At 50.6% G+C, this 20,595-nt stretch overlaps 1 protein-coding gene across 1 annotated transcript in view; it reads left to right on the forward strand.

The window, feature by feature from the left end:
- LOC133349624 (parathyroid hormone/parathyroid hormone-related peptide receptor-like) overlaps window positions 1-20,595 on the forward strand; it is a 49,778-nt gene that overhangs the window by 16,826 nt on the left and 12,357 nt on the right. Inside the window, exons 5-7 of the mRNA XM_061563206.1 lie at window positions 7,866-7,984; window positions 10,929-11,020; window positions 13,480-13,699. Of these exons, the coding sequence (XP_061419190.1) occupies window positions 7,866-7,984; window positions 10,929-11,020; window positions 13,480-13,699 (431 nt within the window). The remainder of the gene's footprint in view (window positions 1-7,865; window positions 7,985-10,928; window positions 11,021-13,479; window positions 13,700-20,595) is intronic.

The raw sequence follows: 20,595 nt of genomic DNA on the forward strand, positions 1-20,595 counted from the left end.
TCACAGGTGGGCGCCGTGGTGGCTAGGAGATGTTAACTACCTCGCCTGGTTTACAGGAGGTCGTGGATTCGACCCCGACCCTGATGCCTGTATCTTTGAAGTTTGCATCTCTCTTCCCGTAGTTTGCGTCTCTCCTCCACTGCTGGTGATGATAAGCTCGATACTTAATTTATTATTCACTTTAGGGGGGCGCCACGATTGCGTGATGTTCTCTTCCTCGCCCGGTTTGCAGGTTGGGAGTTCCATCCCAACCCTGACGCCTGTGTATTTTGAGTTTGCGTGTTCTCCCCATGGTGACGTGGAATTTTCTCCTGGTCCTCCGGTTTTCCCTCCACACTTAAATTGAACATGTGTTTCGAGTATTTGGCTGCTATAAATGTCCACATGATAAGCCACTTCGTTGAGCTATCATTTGTGTCCAGGTCGCTTCTTAAATAGCTCAGTGGGCCTTACCTGGTACAAACATTTATTTTCTAATTTTTTTTATTGTGGGTTTTTTGCTTTTATTATTTTCAATTTATTTTTATTTTTTGTTTTCTATCTACGTGACTTTACCGAAAGAACCAAGAATATTAAAATATATATAGTTTTACAGGTAATTTCTTGAACTGTAATATCTTGGACTTTGACAAATTTGCACCATAACTCCGGCACACAGTGGCTGACTCTCTTTGCACGTCACCAGGTGATCTTTAACGTCCGCTGTGAAACAAACGGCGTGTAGTGCTTCACGGTTAATACAGCCACGGCAGTAGTAGCCAGGGTGGGCGAGCCGATTCGAACCGTGAACCCTTGCAACAAGCGGCGAACGCCCTACCGCTGGGCCGCGTCACTGCCCAAATATTTGGAAACAAAATGATTGCATGCTTACAAATACGCACACTGACAGTCATTCACAAATGGACACAAACACAATAAGAAAGAGAAATATCCTCCATGTGGCCTAAACACACTGTTTGGACAAGTGCTGTGAGCGAGCATCCATGAAGGCAGGCACGGCGCACGGGCGGGTGGGTGGGTTGCCAGAACCACGCCTGGCTGCCTTCGTATTCCCAGTGCTGATGCTTACAGACCTCCAGCTACTAATTTAAGGCTGAATAGCCCGAGGACACCACGGTGGCTAGATGTTAACTACCTTGCCAGGTATACAGGAGGTCATGGATTCGATCCTGACCCAGACACCTGCTGGATATTTCGAGTTTGTTTTTCCCGTGGTCATGTGGATTTTTCCCCGGGTTCTCCGGTTTTTCCCACCACATTTAAAATCAACTTGCGTTTAGAATATTTGGCTGCTATAAATTTCCAAATGATAAGCCATTTCATTGGGCTATACTTTGTGGCCATGTCACTTCTGAAATATAGCTCAGTGGGCCCTATCTTGTAAAATAAAAATAAAATAGTTTTAGGGGAGGCCCAGAACTGATATTCGCTCCTCATATTGTCTGTAAGCAGCAATTGAACTCGGGTTGCCTGGTTCGTGGCACAGTGTACTAACCACTACACTACCGCTCCCCACACTCACGTATGCGTACATAAAAACACCCACACACACACAGGCAAACATTCGACCTCGTATATTTATGCTTCTCAGGTGACGCTCAAAAGCTCCCAGCCCCGCTGCTCACTCGGATCTCGACAGCAAACAACCGAGCCCCGTAGTGATCAACACCTGGGGATTTTGGGGGCTTTAAAGGGATTTTATTTTCAAAAACCATTTCGGGGTTTTTTTTCCCCGAGCAAAAGAAGTCGTCTGGCAACCTAAAGCTGGTGTACTTTTGACAGATCCAATTCTGTCTGGAAGATTCTGGAATTACCCAAACTCGCAGCTCACACGCATCATCAGCACAAGGTCAAGGCGACGTGGCTCTCCTTGAGAAAGGACAAACGGAGATATTGGCCCAGGGCTTGCGATGTAAATTCATGAGGCAAACACGAAGCCCTCCTCTCGGAAGTGGCTGGCGCCCGTCGAGAGCGAGGCTTTCCCGTCGTGATAAATCGTGTTCAGTGGAAGCGTTGGCTGGGTACGCCGTGTACCCTGGCCGCGGTGCTGAGCCCTACACTGGGAGAGCACCGGTTTGGTTCCGGTGACAGGAAATGTACAGTATCTTCATCGGCCATGGTCAATCTACTGCTGGATGAAGTCCTCTTCAAGCCGCCACCATCTCTCGTGGTCCTGTGATGTCATAGGATGTTGCATTCCCACCAAACATGTTCCTCCTGGAATAATATTCATTTCCCCCTATGAGACAATATTCGACAATGTGTTTTCTACTGAATATCTATACCCTTTTATTGTAATAAAGGAACCTTAACTAGAACCGGAACAAATATTTGCTAGAGGGAACCGATCTTAGTTCCGCTGGGGGTACAAATATGATAAAGCATGTTCATCAAATGAATGCCTGGGTGGGAAGGTGCCCTGGCGGTTGGTGAACCACACGCTGATGGATCAATCGTTTGGCAGAGCCGACGTTTTTCTCCTGTCCTGTGACTTCCACGTGGAAATTGACTCAACGTGCCATCTCTGGTAAAGTGGACAAGAGCGATGCTGTGACATCACTCGCAAGAGCGTGCCATTGTCAGCCCATACCCGAGCTCAAATCCCACATTTAAATATTTATTCAGATTTTCTTGGTTCTTTCGGTAAAGTCACGTAGAAGGGAAGTAATAAAATAATAAAAATAAAACATACTAAAACAATTCTCACGACGTTTCGGCCACAACGCAAGCAGCCGTCCTCAGGTGAAAACCAGGTCCGTCGAGGCGACAGAGTCTGAATGAAACAGCACACGAGCTTGGAGCATATATATAAGCTGGGCGCATTGACAAAGGAATTTGCATATCAAAAGTAATTTAGCATATTTATGGGAAATGCAGGAATGTGATTAGTCCTGCATATGCATGTGCATTATGCAGGATTAACAGCATCAAAGGGAGCTGCAGTTACTGCTGCTGAAATTACTGCTGCTGCTGCAGTTTCTGCTGCTGCAGTTGCTGCTGCTGCTGCACTTGCTGCTGCTGCTGCACTTGCTGCTGCTGCTGCTGCACTTGCTGCTGCTGCACTTGCTGCTGCTGCTGCTGCTGCACTTGCTGCTGCTGCAGTTGCTGCCTTATCCATTTTAATATAACACTATGTATTATTCTACCCACCCTAATGTGTATCACACTGCTATATGTTTACTATACAATTACGACACCATACATTACTCTGCACACTGCACCATGCCAGTGAGTGGAACGCGGTCTGAAAGTCACCGTAAACGTGAACACAATCAGTTAAGATCCGAAATGGTTTATTACGTCCTTCCAATGATTGCTAAGCCAGAATCCATCTTCTCGGTTGAAATTGTCTCTGTGTTTGTATATGTGGATCGCCTCATGAACGAATCTCTCATGATAGCCAGATGGCTTGCAGAGAACCTCTGTCTTGGAGAAGTCAATGTCATGTGAGCCCACTGAATTGTAACAGTGATCTGCCACGGCTGAGGTGTTTGTCCTACCGTGTTTCAGGTCTGCCTTATGTTCACGGATGCGGTCCGAGACATGTCGTTTGGTTTCTCCAATGTAACTGCTACCACAGAGGCAACTTAGTTTGTAGACGCCAGGGTACTGTATGTCTGGAACCACATCTTTTACAGACGGGACCAGATCACGGATTGTATGTACTGTGTTGAATCGGACCTGGATCTTGTGTTTAATCAGGATTTTGGAGATCTTTTTTTGTGACCCCAGCAATGTAGGGTAAGGTGATGGTCTTGAAAGGCTCCTGAACAGGATCCTTCTTGATGGTTGGAGTGATGGCTTTGCGAATTGTGTAGTCGGAGTAACCATTAGCCTTAAGAGCTTGGCGTACGTGTTTGAGTTCACTGGACATGTGTTCATGGTCGGAGATGCATTGGGCTCTATGATATAGAGTCTTGATGAGGGAATTCTTCTGGGATGGATGGTGGTGGGAATCCGGTTTTAGATAAGCATCCGTGTGGGTGGCTTTCCTGTAGACAGTGGCTCATTGAACCATCAGGTCTCCTTTTGATTAGGACATCCAAAAAGGGTAGCTTGCCATCATTTTCGACTTCCATGGTGAATCTGATGGCTGGGTGTATGGAATTGATGTGGTCGAGAAATTGGTCTAGAGCAGGCCGGCCATGTGGCCAGATGACAAAAGTGTCGTCTACGTACCTCTTCCATAAGGTCGGGCGTAGAGTGGCAGTCTGGATGGCGTCCGTCTCAAATTTCTCCATGAAGATGTTGGCTACAACCGGAGATAGGGGGGAGCCCATTGGGGTGCCCTCAATTTGCTTGTAGAAGGTTCCATTCCAGGTGAAGTATGTATTGGTTAAGCAGTGTCTCACCAGGGGGGGTACCCCAGCATTCAGTCCTTGATGAACCAAGTCTTCAATGATTGCGATGGTGTCAGGCACAGGCACCTTGGTGAACAAGGAAACCACATCAAAACTGACAAGCAGGTCGTCTGGGGACAGGGCAATCCCCTTGATTGTCGATACCAGGTCAGTAGAATTTAGTACTGCAGAGGTGGTTTTTCCAGTGAAAGGCCGTAGGATTTCGGACAAAAAACGAGCCAGTTTGTAAGTGGGGGAGTTGATAGTAGAGACAATGGGACGAAGAGGTGTATCTTCTTTATGTATCTTTGGCAAGCCGTACAATCTTGGTGGCCTGGCTGCAGAAGGTTTCAACGAGAACTGTTTGGTCTGATCAATTAATGCGGTTGAAGCAGAAATGATGTTGTTGGTTTTGGAGACGAGGCTGTTGGTGGGGTCTCTTTTTATTTTTGTATAGCTGCCATCGTTGAGTAGTTCTTGAATTTTGTTGTTGTATTCTATTTTGTCCATGATGACAGTGGCATTGCCTTTGTCGGCTGAGAGGATGACAATGTCATCCCTCTTTTTTAATTGAGCTAATTCAAAACGCTCATCTTTGCTGATGTTGCTAGCTGGCATCTTAGCGTTTTTTAGGGTTACAGAGATTTCAGATCTTGCTACGTCTGCAGCGATGTGACTCAAGCCCTTGAGAGCTACATCTACTCGAGCAATTATATCATTAACTGGTATGTTAATGATATAATTGCTCGAGTAGATGTAGCTCTCAAGGGCTTGAGTCACATCGCTGCAGACGTAGCAAGATCTGAAATCTCTGTAACCCTAAAAAACGCTAAGATGCCAGCTAGCAACATCAGCAAAGATGAGCGTTTTGAATTAGCTCAATTAAAAAAGAGGGATGACATTGTCATCCTCTCAGCCGACAAAGGCAATGCCACTGTCATCATGGACAAAATAGAATACAACAACAAAATTCAAGAACTACTCAACGATGGCAGCTATACAAAAATAAAAAGAGACCCCACCAACAGCCTCGTCTCCAAAACCAACAACATCATTTCTGCTTCAACCGCATTAATTGATCAGACCAAACAGTTCTCGTTGAAACCTTCTGCAGCCAGGCCACCAAGATTGTACGGCTTGCCAAAGATACATAAAGAAGATACACCTCTTCGTCCCATTGTCTCTACTATCAACTCCCCCACTTACAAACTGGCTCGTTTTTTGTCCGAAATCCTACGGCCTTTCACTGGAAAAACCACCTCTGCAGTACTAAATTCTACTGACCTGGTATCGACAATCAAGGGGATTGCCCTGTCCCCAGACGACCTGCTTGTCAGTTTTGATGTGGTTTCCTTGTTCACCAAGGTGCCTGTGCCTGACACCATCGCAATCATTGAAGACTTGGTTCATCAAGGACTGAATGCTGGGGTACCCCCCCTGGTGAGACACTGCTTAACCAATACATACTTCACCTGGAATGGAACCTTCTACAAGCAAATTGAGGGCACCCCAATGGGCTCCCCCCTATCTCCGGTTGTAGCCAACATCTTCATGGAGAAATTTGAGACGGACGCCATCCAGACTGCCACTCTACGCCCGACCTTATGGAAGAGGTACGTAGACGACACTTTTGTCATCTGGCCACATGGCCGGCCTGCTCTAGACCAATTTCTCGACCACATCAATTCCATACACCCAGCCATCAGATTCACCATGGAAGTCGAAAATGATGGCAAGCTACCCTTTTTGGATGTCCTAATCAAAAGGAGACCTGATGGTTCAATGAGCCACTCTGTCTACAGGAAAGCCACCCACACGGATGCTTATCTAAAACCGGATTCCCACCACCATCCATCCCAGAAGAATTCCCTCATCAAGACTCTATATCATAGAGCCCAATGCATCTCCGACCATGAACACATGTCCAGTGAACTCAAACACGTACGCCAAGCTCTTAAGGCTAATGGTTACTCCGACTACACAATCCGCAAAGCCATCACTCCAACCATCAAGAAGGATCCTGTTCAGGAGCCTTTCAAGACCATCACCTTACTCTACATTGCTGGGGTCACAAAAAAAGATCTCCAAAATCCTGATTAAACACAAGATCCAGGTCCGATTCAACACAGTACATAAAATCCGTGATCTGGTCCCGTCTGTAAAAGATGTGGTTCCAGACATACAGTACCCTGGCGTCTACAAACTAAGTTGCCTCTGTGGTAGCAGTTACATTGGAGAAACCAAACGACATGTCTCGGACCGCATCCGTGAACATAAGGCAGACCTGAAACACGGTAGGACAAACACCTCAGCCGTGGCAGATCACTGTTACAATTCAGTGGGCTCACATGACATTGACTTCTCCAAGACAGAGGTTCTCTGCAAGCCATCTGGCTATCATGAGAGATTCGTTCATGAGGCGATCCACATATACAAACGCAGAGACAATTTCAACCGAGAAGATGGATTCTGGCTTAGCAATCATTGGAAGGACGTAATAAACCATTTCGGATCTTAACTGATTGTGTTCACGTTTACGGTGACTTTCAGACCGCGTTCCACTCACTGGCATGGTGCAGTGTGCAGAGTAATGTATGGTGTCGTAATTGTATAGTAAACATATAGCAGTGTGATACACATTAGGGTGGGTAGAATAATACATAGTGTTATATTAAAATGGATAAGGCAGCAACTGCAGCAGCAGCAAGTGCAGCAGCAGCAGCAGCAAGTGCAGCAGCAGCAGCAAGTGCAGCAGCAGCAGCAAGTGCAGCAGCAGCAGCAACTGCAGCAGCAGCAACTGCAGCAGCAGAAACTGCAGCAGCAGCAGTAATTTCAGCAGCAGCAGTAACTGCAGCTCCCTTTGATGCTGTTAATCCTGCATAATGCACATGCATATGCAGGACTAATCACATTCCTGCATTTCCCATAAATATGCTAAATTCCTTTTGATATGCAAATTCCTTTGTCAATGCGCCCAGCTTATATATATGCTCCAAGCTCGTGTGCTGTTTCATTCAGACTCTGTCGCCTCGACGGACCTGGTTTTCACCTGAGGACGGCTGCTTGCGTTGTGGCCGAAACGTCGTGAGAATTGTTTTATTATGTTTTATTTTTATTATTTTATTACTTCCCTTCTACGTGACTTTACCGAAAGAACCAAGAAGATGAATCCCTGCAGTCACGAAAGCTTTAAATCGAAATTTATTCAGATTTGTACATTGACGATTTGTTCAAAACGGTACATGACTACCGTTTTGCCAAGTTTCCTGGAGAATGGAATTAATTTAATCTTGCTCTAGCCTGGTTAAATAAAAAACCAGAGCCGGAACTTGACACTTTGTCGTACGGGCGAGAGGTGTCATCCTCGTGCCGATCCCTCCCCGCCTTCCTGCGGCACCGGCGCCGTCTCCGGCACTATCCCACCATAATTTGAGTTTGGCCACCCATTCGGGCGGTGCCCGCTCCACCCTCGCTGCAGCACTGCAGAGGAGGACACTGATTTGTTGATGCCTGTGGGGGTTGCAGGGCAGGCGTACAGACGGTGCGACGATGGTGGACAATGGTTGGTGGCGCCCAACCAAAACAAAACGTGGACCAACTACAATGAGTGCATGCAGATGGGCAGCCACGATGACAACTTGGAGGTGAGAGGACGCGCGCACATCCAGGGTGGCAGCGCAGTGGTCACACTCGCAGCAGGGCGATGCCAGGGTTTGATTCGCCACTGGGGAACCTTCCTGTGTGAGACAAAAATCCCCCGTGTAGCCTTAACAGACTGTTGGGGCAAGTGCTGTTAGCGAGCAGCTATGAAGGTTGGCACGGCATACGAGGGGGTGGGTGGCCAGCACCACGCCCGGACGCCTTTGTCTCCCTATGGTGATGTTTTACACACCGCACCAGATCCTCATTTAGGGCTGAGTAGACCTAGGGGAGGCACAGGACCGGGTTAAAGATATGCACCACTGTTATTGGTCGTGAGCGGAAATCGAACTTGGTTCGTCGGGTTCTTTGCTCAGCGCTAACCACTGCGCCACCACTTACACAGATACGCTAACACGTGTGTGTGTGTTGACACATACACAGATGCACGAACACGTGTGTGTGTCTGTTAACAAACACGATCAGACAAAAATGGACCTCAGGTGACGGGTGGGCAGGGAGATGCCGTCAAGGCCACATCGCAGGCTCGCCGCGAGAACGGCCGACGCTTTGAGAAGTGTTGCCAAGGCGCGTTGACGGTACGGTGGACGTGGATTTAAACAGTAATCGAGTTTTAGATCAGGCCACGTAATGATCTGACCAAATCTGTGCCATGATGAAACCTCCACCACACGATCAAAATTTCACGCATCTTGATAAATAAAGACCTTAATCTGTATTTCTCAAAAACCTCTAGGGTACTTCCCGACGAGGTTGGAAGCTGAAATTTGGTACATAAGTAGCTTTTAGGACACAAAAATAGGAGAAAAAATCCGAGATTTTTCAGTTGAAGGCCCCCAAATCTCGATTTTAAGTCCCGCATAGACATGTCTGTGCGTGTCATTCAGAAATCGTTCAAAATATAAGATTGCCTTTTTTGTCGTTTGATAGAGCGTTAAATAGCAAATACAATTTAAGTGAGAACCATTCTATCTTTTATTAGTTTTGAGATTTCTGATTCAAACAGTTTTGAAATAAAAAATGCGCATTTTTATTTGTTCAAATCGGAATCATTCGAAAACGGTAAAAGATAGGAGCTTCCCCTCATAGAGTATTAAGTTCATAAATGTTTGCTTTTTCTAATAAAAAAAGAACGGAGTTTTTTTTTGAGTGGTTTCCGTTGGGTACGTCTTAAAATATACGAAGTTTAATCAAGTCGTCAATTTTTGTTTTGTGGAAAATACACATTTTTGAAGTAATTGTAAGTGTCTGATCGTGGATAAAAAATTATGAAAAGTCATATCATGTTAATGATTATATTTATTGAAATCTTTTGCCTGGGGAAGACAGGCTTTATGAACTAGTATATCATAATTGGCTGCAAAAACCTACACGTGAAGTGTTTTATTGTTTTTGTTAGCCAGGCAGCAGCAGAATGTCTCAGACCACCGCTGGGCTTAGCGGACAGTGCGCCTTCCATAATGGTCTGTCGCCAATCTGCCTTGCACCACGCCTCCAGCTGCCTGTGCAGGCCTCCCTGCTCAACCCAGCAGGGAGGCCTCGGCCGGTTCGGAACTGTGCTGAGCAGGCGGCGAATCGTAGTGCTAAGTGAACGATGAGGACGATGAGGAGCGAGCCCTCGGGGCCCGTTGGGGTGCCACTCGGGGCCCGGTGGGGTGCCACTCGGGCAGCAGGTGGCCGTCACGAGGCACAACGCGGGTTTGGGGGCTGAGGTGCCACGTTTGACGGTCGCCGAAACATCATCATCGCGCGGTGCTTTCAGATGCGTGTTTCTGCAGCCGTCTGGAACGCTCTTGCTTCCGATACGAGGAAGCCATTGGAGCTGCGCACTTTTAAACCATCTAAATTGAAAACACATTTCTTTAGAACTGCTTTTTGTGTTTCGTTTGTTGTCCTTACCCCTCACCTCCGATTAGCACGGTTGGATACGTACGGTGCGAAAGACATTATACATACATACATACAAACATACGTTCGTTCAGGGTGTTAAGGTGTTCAGCCGCCCGTGGTTAAAGCTGGGATTCCATGTAGAGCGAAAGGTGATGGCTTATCATAGCTCATCGGATTCCTCCAGTCTAAATAAAGACTGATTCTGATAGCCTCAGATTGCAAACCAATATTTGCACACACACACAAACACACTCTTGTTACCACAAAGTTAACACCGTATGGCCTTAAAAGGAAGAGCATATTATACTAGGTGACGTTTCAGGCAATGGCCCTTCTTCGTTGTACATTCATTATTTAAATTATTTGTGTGCTATGAAGAAGAGCTATTGCCTGAAACGTCACCTGTTGTATATTTTTGTTCCTTTTGAGGCCACAGAGGTACAGTTTTTACTCGTGCTTGTGTACCACTGCCAACGCAGATATTTTGTTGAATATTCTTACACTTTGATGATAACTGAATTTGACTTTGATCATCAGAACATTTTTGTTTTATTGACATTATAAAAATTATGAATGCTAAGAAATGACTGCGTATTCTATGTGTGTGCATTTATATGCATGCATGCATGTGTGCTTGTGTGTGTGTCTTTGTGTCTTTATGTTTCCCTATGTTTATGGCTGTGAAGATGTGTGTGTATTTGCATTCATGTGTTTGTGCAATTGTGTATGACTTGTGTGCACATGTCTGCGCATGTGTGCTTGCATGTGCATTTGTATGGCTCTGCATGTGTGTGTGCAGCCACTTTAGTGATGAATATATGAACCATTCACGGGCCTCCCCTAGGTGAACTCAGCCAAAACGAGTACCTGATGCGGTGTGTAGACATCAGCACTGGGGAGACGAAGACTGCCGGGGCGTGTTGCTGACCACGCCACCCCCTCACATGCCGAGTGGGCCTGTGTGAGTGCTCGCCAGCAGCACTTTGTCCCAACAACCTGTGCAGGCTCTCGAGGACCTTTGTGTGTGTGCGAGCATAGGAGATCCACCGCCTGTACACGCTCTCCACCATCGGCTACTCCGTGTCCATGGCCTCGCTCTTCGTCGCACTCTCCATCCTCGCCTACCTCAAGTAGGTCTGCGTGGCCACACACGACATTCTACTGTTCATTAACTATCTTTTATTTTACCAGGTAAGGCCCACTGAGCTATGTAGCTCTGTTTCAGAAGTGACCTGGCCACAAATGACAGCCCAACGAAGTGACTTTATTACAGACAAATACTCTCAACGCGTGTTGTTGATTCTAAATATGGAAGGAAAAACCCCGAGGACTCGGAGAAAAAAACCACGTGACCACGGGGAGAAGTCTGAATATACAGGCGTCATGGTCGGGATCCAACCCATATGAGGTAGTTAACATCTCGCCACCGTGGCACCCACATTGACTTGGGCCTGCTGTAGGTTTACTCGGCCTCAACGCATCCCCAGTGCTATGTTTAAAACACCAATACTGGGCAGTGATGGCTTGTCATCCAGCATTGTGGAAGCGAGGGTTCGTGGATTGCCCAGATGTTGTGAAACTCCCTTCCCATGGGCGTGCCATAACCTGGCCCCTCAGGAGAGAGCAGTACAGCAAACATGTGGACTCTATTCCATCTGTACGGGGCAGAGCATTGCCCCCCTTGAATGGCATCTCAGAGTGCTCCGGTTTACTTCCGCATGTCAACGCTGACTCATTGGCTAGTAACACCTTCATATGCAGAAGACCAGTTCATCGCATGGTTGTTGCCTTCCCGCGTGTCTGTGGTTCCTCCTCGCGCCTCTGGGTTGTCCTCTTTCTCTGTTTGAGAGCGAGCGGATGCTGTGTGGCGGCGCACTGTTACGAGTTGTCACCTTTATCATAAGATAATGGTGACAAGATGTGTGTGGTGCCAGCCACACGACCGCAACGCCTTCCTGTGACGCGCAGGATGTGAAAGGCGCTCGCAAGCAGCACTCGATCCTGATTAGGCCAAACAGAGGGGTGCGATTTACAGGAGCTCAAGCAGTTGGGAATGTGCCCAAAGTCACTTTTCAGAAGCACAGATGATAGTCTCATCCAAATTGGACATTAATGCTCTCGTGGCATTCGTTGTTGACGAAGAGCAAAGGTGCCAACTCTCGTGTCTGGTGAAATGTCACCACAGCTCAATAGCGTCTGTGGCCAGGCCTAATTACCCTGACCCCGATAATCATCAACAATCAATGATTGTTTTCTCTTCGCTGTAACTGAGACGAGCGCAGCTCAGCGAGTCTTTCCAGTAAAGGCACTTTTAGCTGTAAGTTAAAGCATTCTAATTCCATTTCAACAAGACGCCCGAAACTCCGAGCAATCTCGCCATGCCGCCCTGACTGTGCGACTTGCGTGAAACGCGCACACACACACACGCGCGCACACACACGCGCGCACACACACACGCGCACACACGCGCACACAGGCACACACAGGCACACACACACACGCGCGCACACACACAGGCGCACACGCGCACACACACGCGCACACACAGGCACACACACAGGCACACACACACACAGGCACACACGCGCACACACAGGCACACACAGACACACACACGCGCGCACACACACGCGCGCACACACACGCGCACACACACACGCAGTCTGCGTCCTCATTCTCCCGCTATCGATGATAGCGGCTTGGGGTCTCAGTCACTTTGGCGCTGGCTACCAGCGCCGTTTGTTGGAAGCGGCGCGGTTTGCCGCGGGCTGTGATCGCGCGCCAAACAATCACACTTATTGTGTCGATCGAACCGTAAAGACCCCGAGGATTTGAGCTCTAAGGGGGTTCGGCCGCCTCCCTTCCCAAGCAGTTTGGCAATTGATTATTTATTTGTGGCCTTTTGTAGCCCTGCGAGTAACCGAGTTAGAATGCTAAATGGGGCCGGTTTAATAGACACTAATTAAAGGGCATTTGGTAAATTGGATAGAAGCTGAAGCTGAGGATTCTGGGGCTCGTGGGCAAGCGGAGCGGTGCGCTCGGGGCGACGGCTGCTGCCCGAGCCGAGCCAGTGACGGAAGCGAACGGGGGGGGTGGGGGGGGGAGGATTTTATTTGATTTGGAACCGAGGCCCCTTCCCCGCACGCTCGCGCAGCACGAACCCCTGGGGGGGGAGGGGGGGGAGCGACGCAGGAGCCGCTGATCCCACCGATATCCCCGTGAAGGTGCCGCGAACACCGGAATTGAGCGGCGGAGATGGTAAAGGAGAGGGCTCTCATTTGCGACAGGGAAGGGGACCCAATCTGTGTGAGAAGCACACAAGTCGCAAGCTAGCCCTACCCCTAACTCTCACCACCTAGGCCCCTGTGGCCCTTGGGCCCTGGTGCAGTTGTACCGTCTGTCACCTGGTAATTGCTCACGGAATGTTTTCTGGATCGCTGGCGGATTGCGGAACGTGGCGCGTGAGTTGTACTTGCGCGCGAGGTCCACCGGGTGCGGTGGCGCCGGGCGCGTCGAAATATTCTGGGTCGCCAGCCCAGCGGCTGGAAGTAAAGCCCTCCTCTCCCATCCTCTCCCCGCTGTGCCTCAGGAAGCTGCACTGCACACGCAACTACATCCACATGCACCTGTTCGTGTCCTTCATCCTGCGAGGGGCAAGCTTCTTCGTGTGCAACATCATGATCGAGGCGGCGATGCCCAGGGCGGGGGCTGTCGTGGGCTCCTGGGCCGAGGGCGGCGACGCCGACGCGATCCTGCTGGAGGAGCTACGGACCTTCACGGCCGTGCCGACGCTCGACAAGTCCCCCTACGTGAGTTCCCTCTCCGTCTGACCGCTGCCCCAGTGCGCCCCGCACTATGAATGTGTGTGTACGCGTGTTGAACTTCTTTCGCGCCGTATGTAGCAAGCCGTGCTCGTCGGCGGTGCGTGTGAATGCGTTCACCAGGATCAGTCAATCTCCAGGTCTCACGTGGTGGTGGTAAGGTGAGGGTACTCATACATCGTGTTAAAGATATCTAGCCAGGCCCCCCGCCGCCCCCCCTATTTAAATCTTCAACCCCCATGCGCGGGGTCCCCACTTGGCTGGGGCTGCGATCCCCCCTCCCACTACGGACGGTCCCGTCGCGCCCAGCTGGAATTCTAGCGGGGCTCCCGCTTTGTTGCAATAAAAACTTAAAAACTTAGAGAAGGCAGGTGTGGCCAGGGTGGAGGAGTTGAGCTCAAATACCCACGGTAGGGGGATGAAGAGCGCTACCCCGAGTGGAGGTCCTTTAGCCAGCACTGCACCTCTACCTTGCCACAGCAACGCCCTTGGGGCCGATACAATGAGTACCGCTTTGTGGGTTGTCAACAGCACTTGTCCTGCGGAGGAACTGGCGTCTGCCATGGGCACGTGGAATTTCTACCCTTAGGCACTTGAACATTTTGCTTGATATGACAGTTAAGCAAATAATTGAATCAGGTGAAAGCTCATTAATAAATTATATGATTGATATCAATAGATTCCATGTTTAAATTATTAAAATTGTTATATATGTATGGGGTACTTACTACACCAGTCATGTGGACCTACACACACTAACTAGCGTGGTGAAGTATGGTCAAACAACCCTCCTCCAGGCTGACGTGGCGTAGCCACGAAGTGTGACGAGGCAGTATCCCGAGAGTTACTTGCTCGCTATTTATAACCGTGAGCACACCGCTACGTTGCATGTAATGCGTTGTCTCGTTGGGCTGTCACTCCGTGCCGAGGGCTTCCACTCTCTGCTTCATATTCCACTGCGCTGCAGCGCGCGCAGCGCCGAGCGCGAGGTCATTTATCTTGGCGCGCCTCATCAACCTGGAGCGTCCCTGCACCCCCCCGTCCCCCGCAGGGGTCCTGACCCCCACGCCGCTACCGGTACTCGTCTTGCTGCTGCGGCTGGGGCTGCTGCTGCTGCTTCTGCTGCTGTGTATGATGCTTCTTCTATTGCTGCTGCTGCCCCAAGTCCTCCACCCCCACACTGCCCACCCCTCCCACCGCCCGCCACGTCCCGTCCCATGGACACGGCGTGGTGCCGTCAGCAGCAACAGCAGCGGTAGTCGCAACAGCAGCAGCAGCGGCGGCAGCAGTCGCTGCTGTAGTCGCAGCGGCGGCGGCAGCAGTCGCTGCAGCAGTTGCTGCAGCAGTCGCTGCTGCAGTCGCTGCTGCGCGCACAGCTGCTGCTGCTGCTGCTGCCGTGGTCCGCGCCGCGGGGGTCGTCGTCTGCGCTCGCCCGCGGCGCGCTGTGAGAGCGGTGGGGTCCAGGATGGAGGCGAGGGGGTCCAGGTGGAGGCGAGGGGGTCCAGGTGGAGGCGAGGGGGTCCAGGTGGAGGCGAGGGGGCCCAGGGTGGAGGCGGTGTCGCATCACTCGGCCGGTCGCTCCCACCCGGCACAGCCCCTCCCCCCTCTCACCCCGCGATCACCGCGACCCGAGCCAGTGGGTCGGGGTCACGGGTGGCCGCCAATTCGCACTCACCACGAACCTCACACTCCTCACCACCTCACACTGCACACACTACACACTCCTCACCACCTCACACACCTCACCACCTCACACTGCACACACTTCACACACCTCACACACCTCACACTTCACACACCTCACACACCTCACCACCTCACCACCTCACCACCTCACCACCTCACACAACTCACACTTCACACACCTCACACACCTCACACTTCACACACCTCACACTCCTCACCACCTCACACACCTCACACACCTCACACACCTCACCACCTCACCACCTCACCACCTCACACACCTCACACTTCACACACCTCACACACCTCACACTTCACACACCTCACACTCCTCACCACCTCACACACCTCACACACCTCACTACCTCACCACCTCACCACCTCACCACCTCACACACCTCACACTTCACACACCTCACACACCTCACACTTCACACACCTCACACTCCTCACCACCTCACACACCTCACACACCTCACACTTCACACACCTCACCACCTCACACACCTCACACACCTCACCACCTCACCACCTCACACACCTCACACACCTCACACACCTCACACACCTCACCACCTCACCACCTCACACACCTCACACTTCACACACCTCACACACCTCACACTTCACACACCTCACACACCTCACCACCTCACCACCTCACACACCTCACACTTCACACACCTCACACACCTCACACTTCACACACCTCACCACCTCACCACCTCACACTTCACACACCTCACACTTCACACACCTCACACTTCATACACCTCACACACCTCACACACCTCACCACCTCACACTTCACACACCTCACACACCTCACACACCTCACACACCTCACACACCTCACCACCTCACACACCTCACACTTCACACACCTCACACACCTCACACTTCACACACCTCACACACCTTACCACCTCACCACCTCACACTTCATACACCTCACACACCTCACACACCTCACCACCTCACACTTCATACACCTCACACACCTCACACACCTCACACACCTCACACACCTCACACTTCACACACCTCACACACCTCACACTTCACACACATCACACACCTCACCACCTCACACTTTATACACCTCACACACCTCACACACCTCACCACCTCACCACCTCACCACCTCACACTTCACACACCTCACACTTCACACACCTCACACTTCACACACCTCACACACCTCACCACCTCACCACCTCACACTTCACACACCTCACACTTCACACACCTCACACACCTCACCACCTCACCACCTCACACTTCATACACCTCACACACCTCACACACCTCACCACCTCACACTTCATACACCTCACACACCTCACACACCTCACCACCTCACCACCTCACACACCTCACACTTCACACACCTCACACACCTCACACTTCACACACCTCACACACCTCACCACCTCACACTTCATACACCTCACACACCTCACACACCTCACCACCTCACCACCTCACCACCTAACCACCTCACACTTCACACACCTCACACTTCACACACCTCACACTTCACACACCTCACACACCTCACCACCTCACCACCTCACACACCTCACACTTCACACACCTCACACACCTCACACTTCACACACCTCACACACCTCACCACCTCACCACCTCACACTTCATACACCTCACACACCTCACACACCTCACCACCTCACACTTCATACACCTCACACACCTCACACACCTCACCACCTCACACTTCATACACCTCACACACCTCACACACCTCACCACCTCACCACCTCACACACCTCACACTTCACACACCTCACACACCTCACACTTCACACACCTCACACACCTCACCACCTCACCACCTCACACTTCATACACCTCACACACCTCACACACCTCACCACCTCACCACCTCACCACCTCACACTTCACACACCTCACACTTCACACACCTCACACTTCACACACCTCACACACCTCACCACCTCACCACCTCACACACCTCACACTTCACACACCTCACACACCTCACACTTCACACACCTCACACACCTCACCACCTCACCACCTCACACTTCATACACCTCACACACCTCACACACCTCACCACCTCACACTTCATACACCTCACACACCTCACACACCTCACACACCTCACACACCTCACCACTTCACCACCTCACACACCTCACACTTCACACACCTCACACACCTCACACTTCACACACATCACACACCTCACCACCTCACCACCTCACACTTCATACACCTCACACACCTCACACACCTCACCACCTCACCACCTCACACTTCACACACCTCACACTTCACACACCTCACACTTCACACACCTCACACACCTCACCACCTCACCACCTCACCACCTCACACTTCACACACCTCACACTTCACACACCTCACACTTCACACACCTCACACACCTCACCACCTCACCACCTCACACTTCATACACCTCACACACCTCACACACCTCACCACCTCACACTTCATACACCTCACACACCTCACCACCTCACCACCTCACCACCTCACACTTCACACACCTCACACACCTCACCACCTCACCACCTCACACTTCATACACCTCACACACCTCACACACCTCACCACCTCACCACCTCACCACCTCACCCTTCACACACCTCACACTTCACACACCTCACACTTCACACACCTCACACACCTCACCACCTCACCACCTCACACACCTCACACTTCACACACCTCACACACCTCACACTTCACACACCTCACACACCTCACCACCTCACCACCTCACACTTCATACACCTCACACACCTCACACACCTCACCACCTCACACTTCATACACCTCACACACCTCACACACCTCACACACCTCACACACCTCACCACTTCACCACCTCACACACCTCACACTTCACACACCTCACACACCTCACACTTCACACACATCACACACCTCACCACCTCACCACCTCACACTTCATACACCTCACACACCTCACACACCTCACCACCTCACCACCTCACCACCTCACACTTCACACACCTCACACTTCACACACCTCACACTTCACACACCTCACACACCTCACCACCTCACCACCTCACCACCTCACACTTCACACACCTCACACTTCACACACCTCACACTTCACACACCTCACACACCTCACCACCTCACCACCTCACACTTCATACACCTCACACACCTCACACACCTCACCACCTCACACTTCATACACCTCACACACCTCACCACCTCACCACCTCACCACCTCATACACCTCACACTTCTCACCACCTCACACACCTCACACTTCACACACTTCACACACCTCACCACCACGCACCTCACACACCTCACACACCTCACCACCTCACACACCTCACCACCTCACACACCTCACCACCGCGCGCCATCCCTGCAGTGTGAAGCTTATTCAAAGTGGGGGGGGGGGCGGGGGATCGTACAAAAACTCACGTGGGCATGGTAGTTGATGTAGAACACAGACACATTTAGACTACAAGAATTTAGAAGGGGGCTGGAGCCTTCACTACGCACACGACACCCCGCTACACACACACCACTACACACACCACTACACACACACCACTACACACACACACACCACTACACATACCTACACACACCACCCACTACACACACACACCACTACACACACACCACTACACACACCACTACACACACCACTACACACACACACCACTACACACACCACTACACACACACCACTACACACACACGCCACTACACACACCACTACACATACACACACACCACTACACACACACCACTACACACACACCACTACACATACCTACACACACCACTACACACACACACACCACTACACACACACCCCGCTACACACACATACCACTCACTACACACACCACTACACACACACACACCACTACACACACCACTACACACACCGCTACACACACACCACTACACACACACACCACTCACGACACACACCACCCACTATACACACCACTACACACACACCACTACACACACATACCACTCACGACACACACACACACCACTACACACACACCACTACACACACACCACCCACTATACACACACCCCGCTACACACACATACCACTCACTATACACACCACTACACATACCTACACACACATACCACCCACTACACACACACACCACTACACACACACCACTACACACACCCCACTACACACACACACACCACTACACACATCACTACGCACACGACACCCGCTACACACACACACCACTCACGACACACACCACCCACTATACACACCACCCACTACACACACATACCACTACACACACCACCCACTATACACACACACCACTACACACACACCACTACACACACCACTACACACACACCACTACACACACCCCGCTACACACACATACCACTCACGACACACACCACTACACACACACCACTACACACACACCACTACACACACACCACTACACACACACCACTACACACACATCTACACCCACTACACACAGACACCACCCGCTACACACACATACCACTCACGACACACACCACCCACTATACACACACACCACTACACACACACCACTACACACACACACCACCCACTACACACACCACTCACTACACACACCACTCACTACACACACACCACTACAAACACCCCGCTACACACACATACCACTCACGACACACACCACCCACTACACACACCACTCACTACACACACACCACTACAAACACCCCGCTACACACACACACCACTCACGACACACACCACCCACTATACACACACACCGCTACACACACACATACCACTCACGACACACACCACCCACTATACACACCACTCACTACACACATCACTACGCATACGACACCCCGCTACACACACATACCACTCACGACACACACCACCCACTATACACACCACTCACTACACACATCACTACGCACACGACACCCCGCTACACACACATACCACTCACGACACACACCACCCACTACACACACCACTCACTACACACATCACTACGCACACGACACCCCGCTACACACACATACCACTCACGACACACACCACCCACTACACACACACACCACTACACACACACACCACTACACACACATACCACTCACGACACACACCACCCACTATA

This window comes from Lethenteron reissneri, chromosome 31 (genome assembly GCF_015708825.2).
Source record: "Lethenteron reissneri isolate LAM-NWPU_2019-01 chromosome 31, ASM1570882v1, whole genome shotgun sequence".
Taxonomy (NCBI): Eukaryota; Metazoa; Chordata; class Hyperoartia; order Petromyzontiformes; family Petromyzontidae; genus Lethenteron; species Lethenteron reissneri.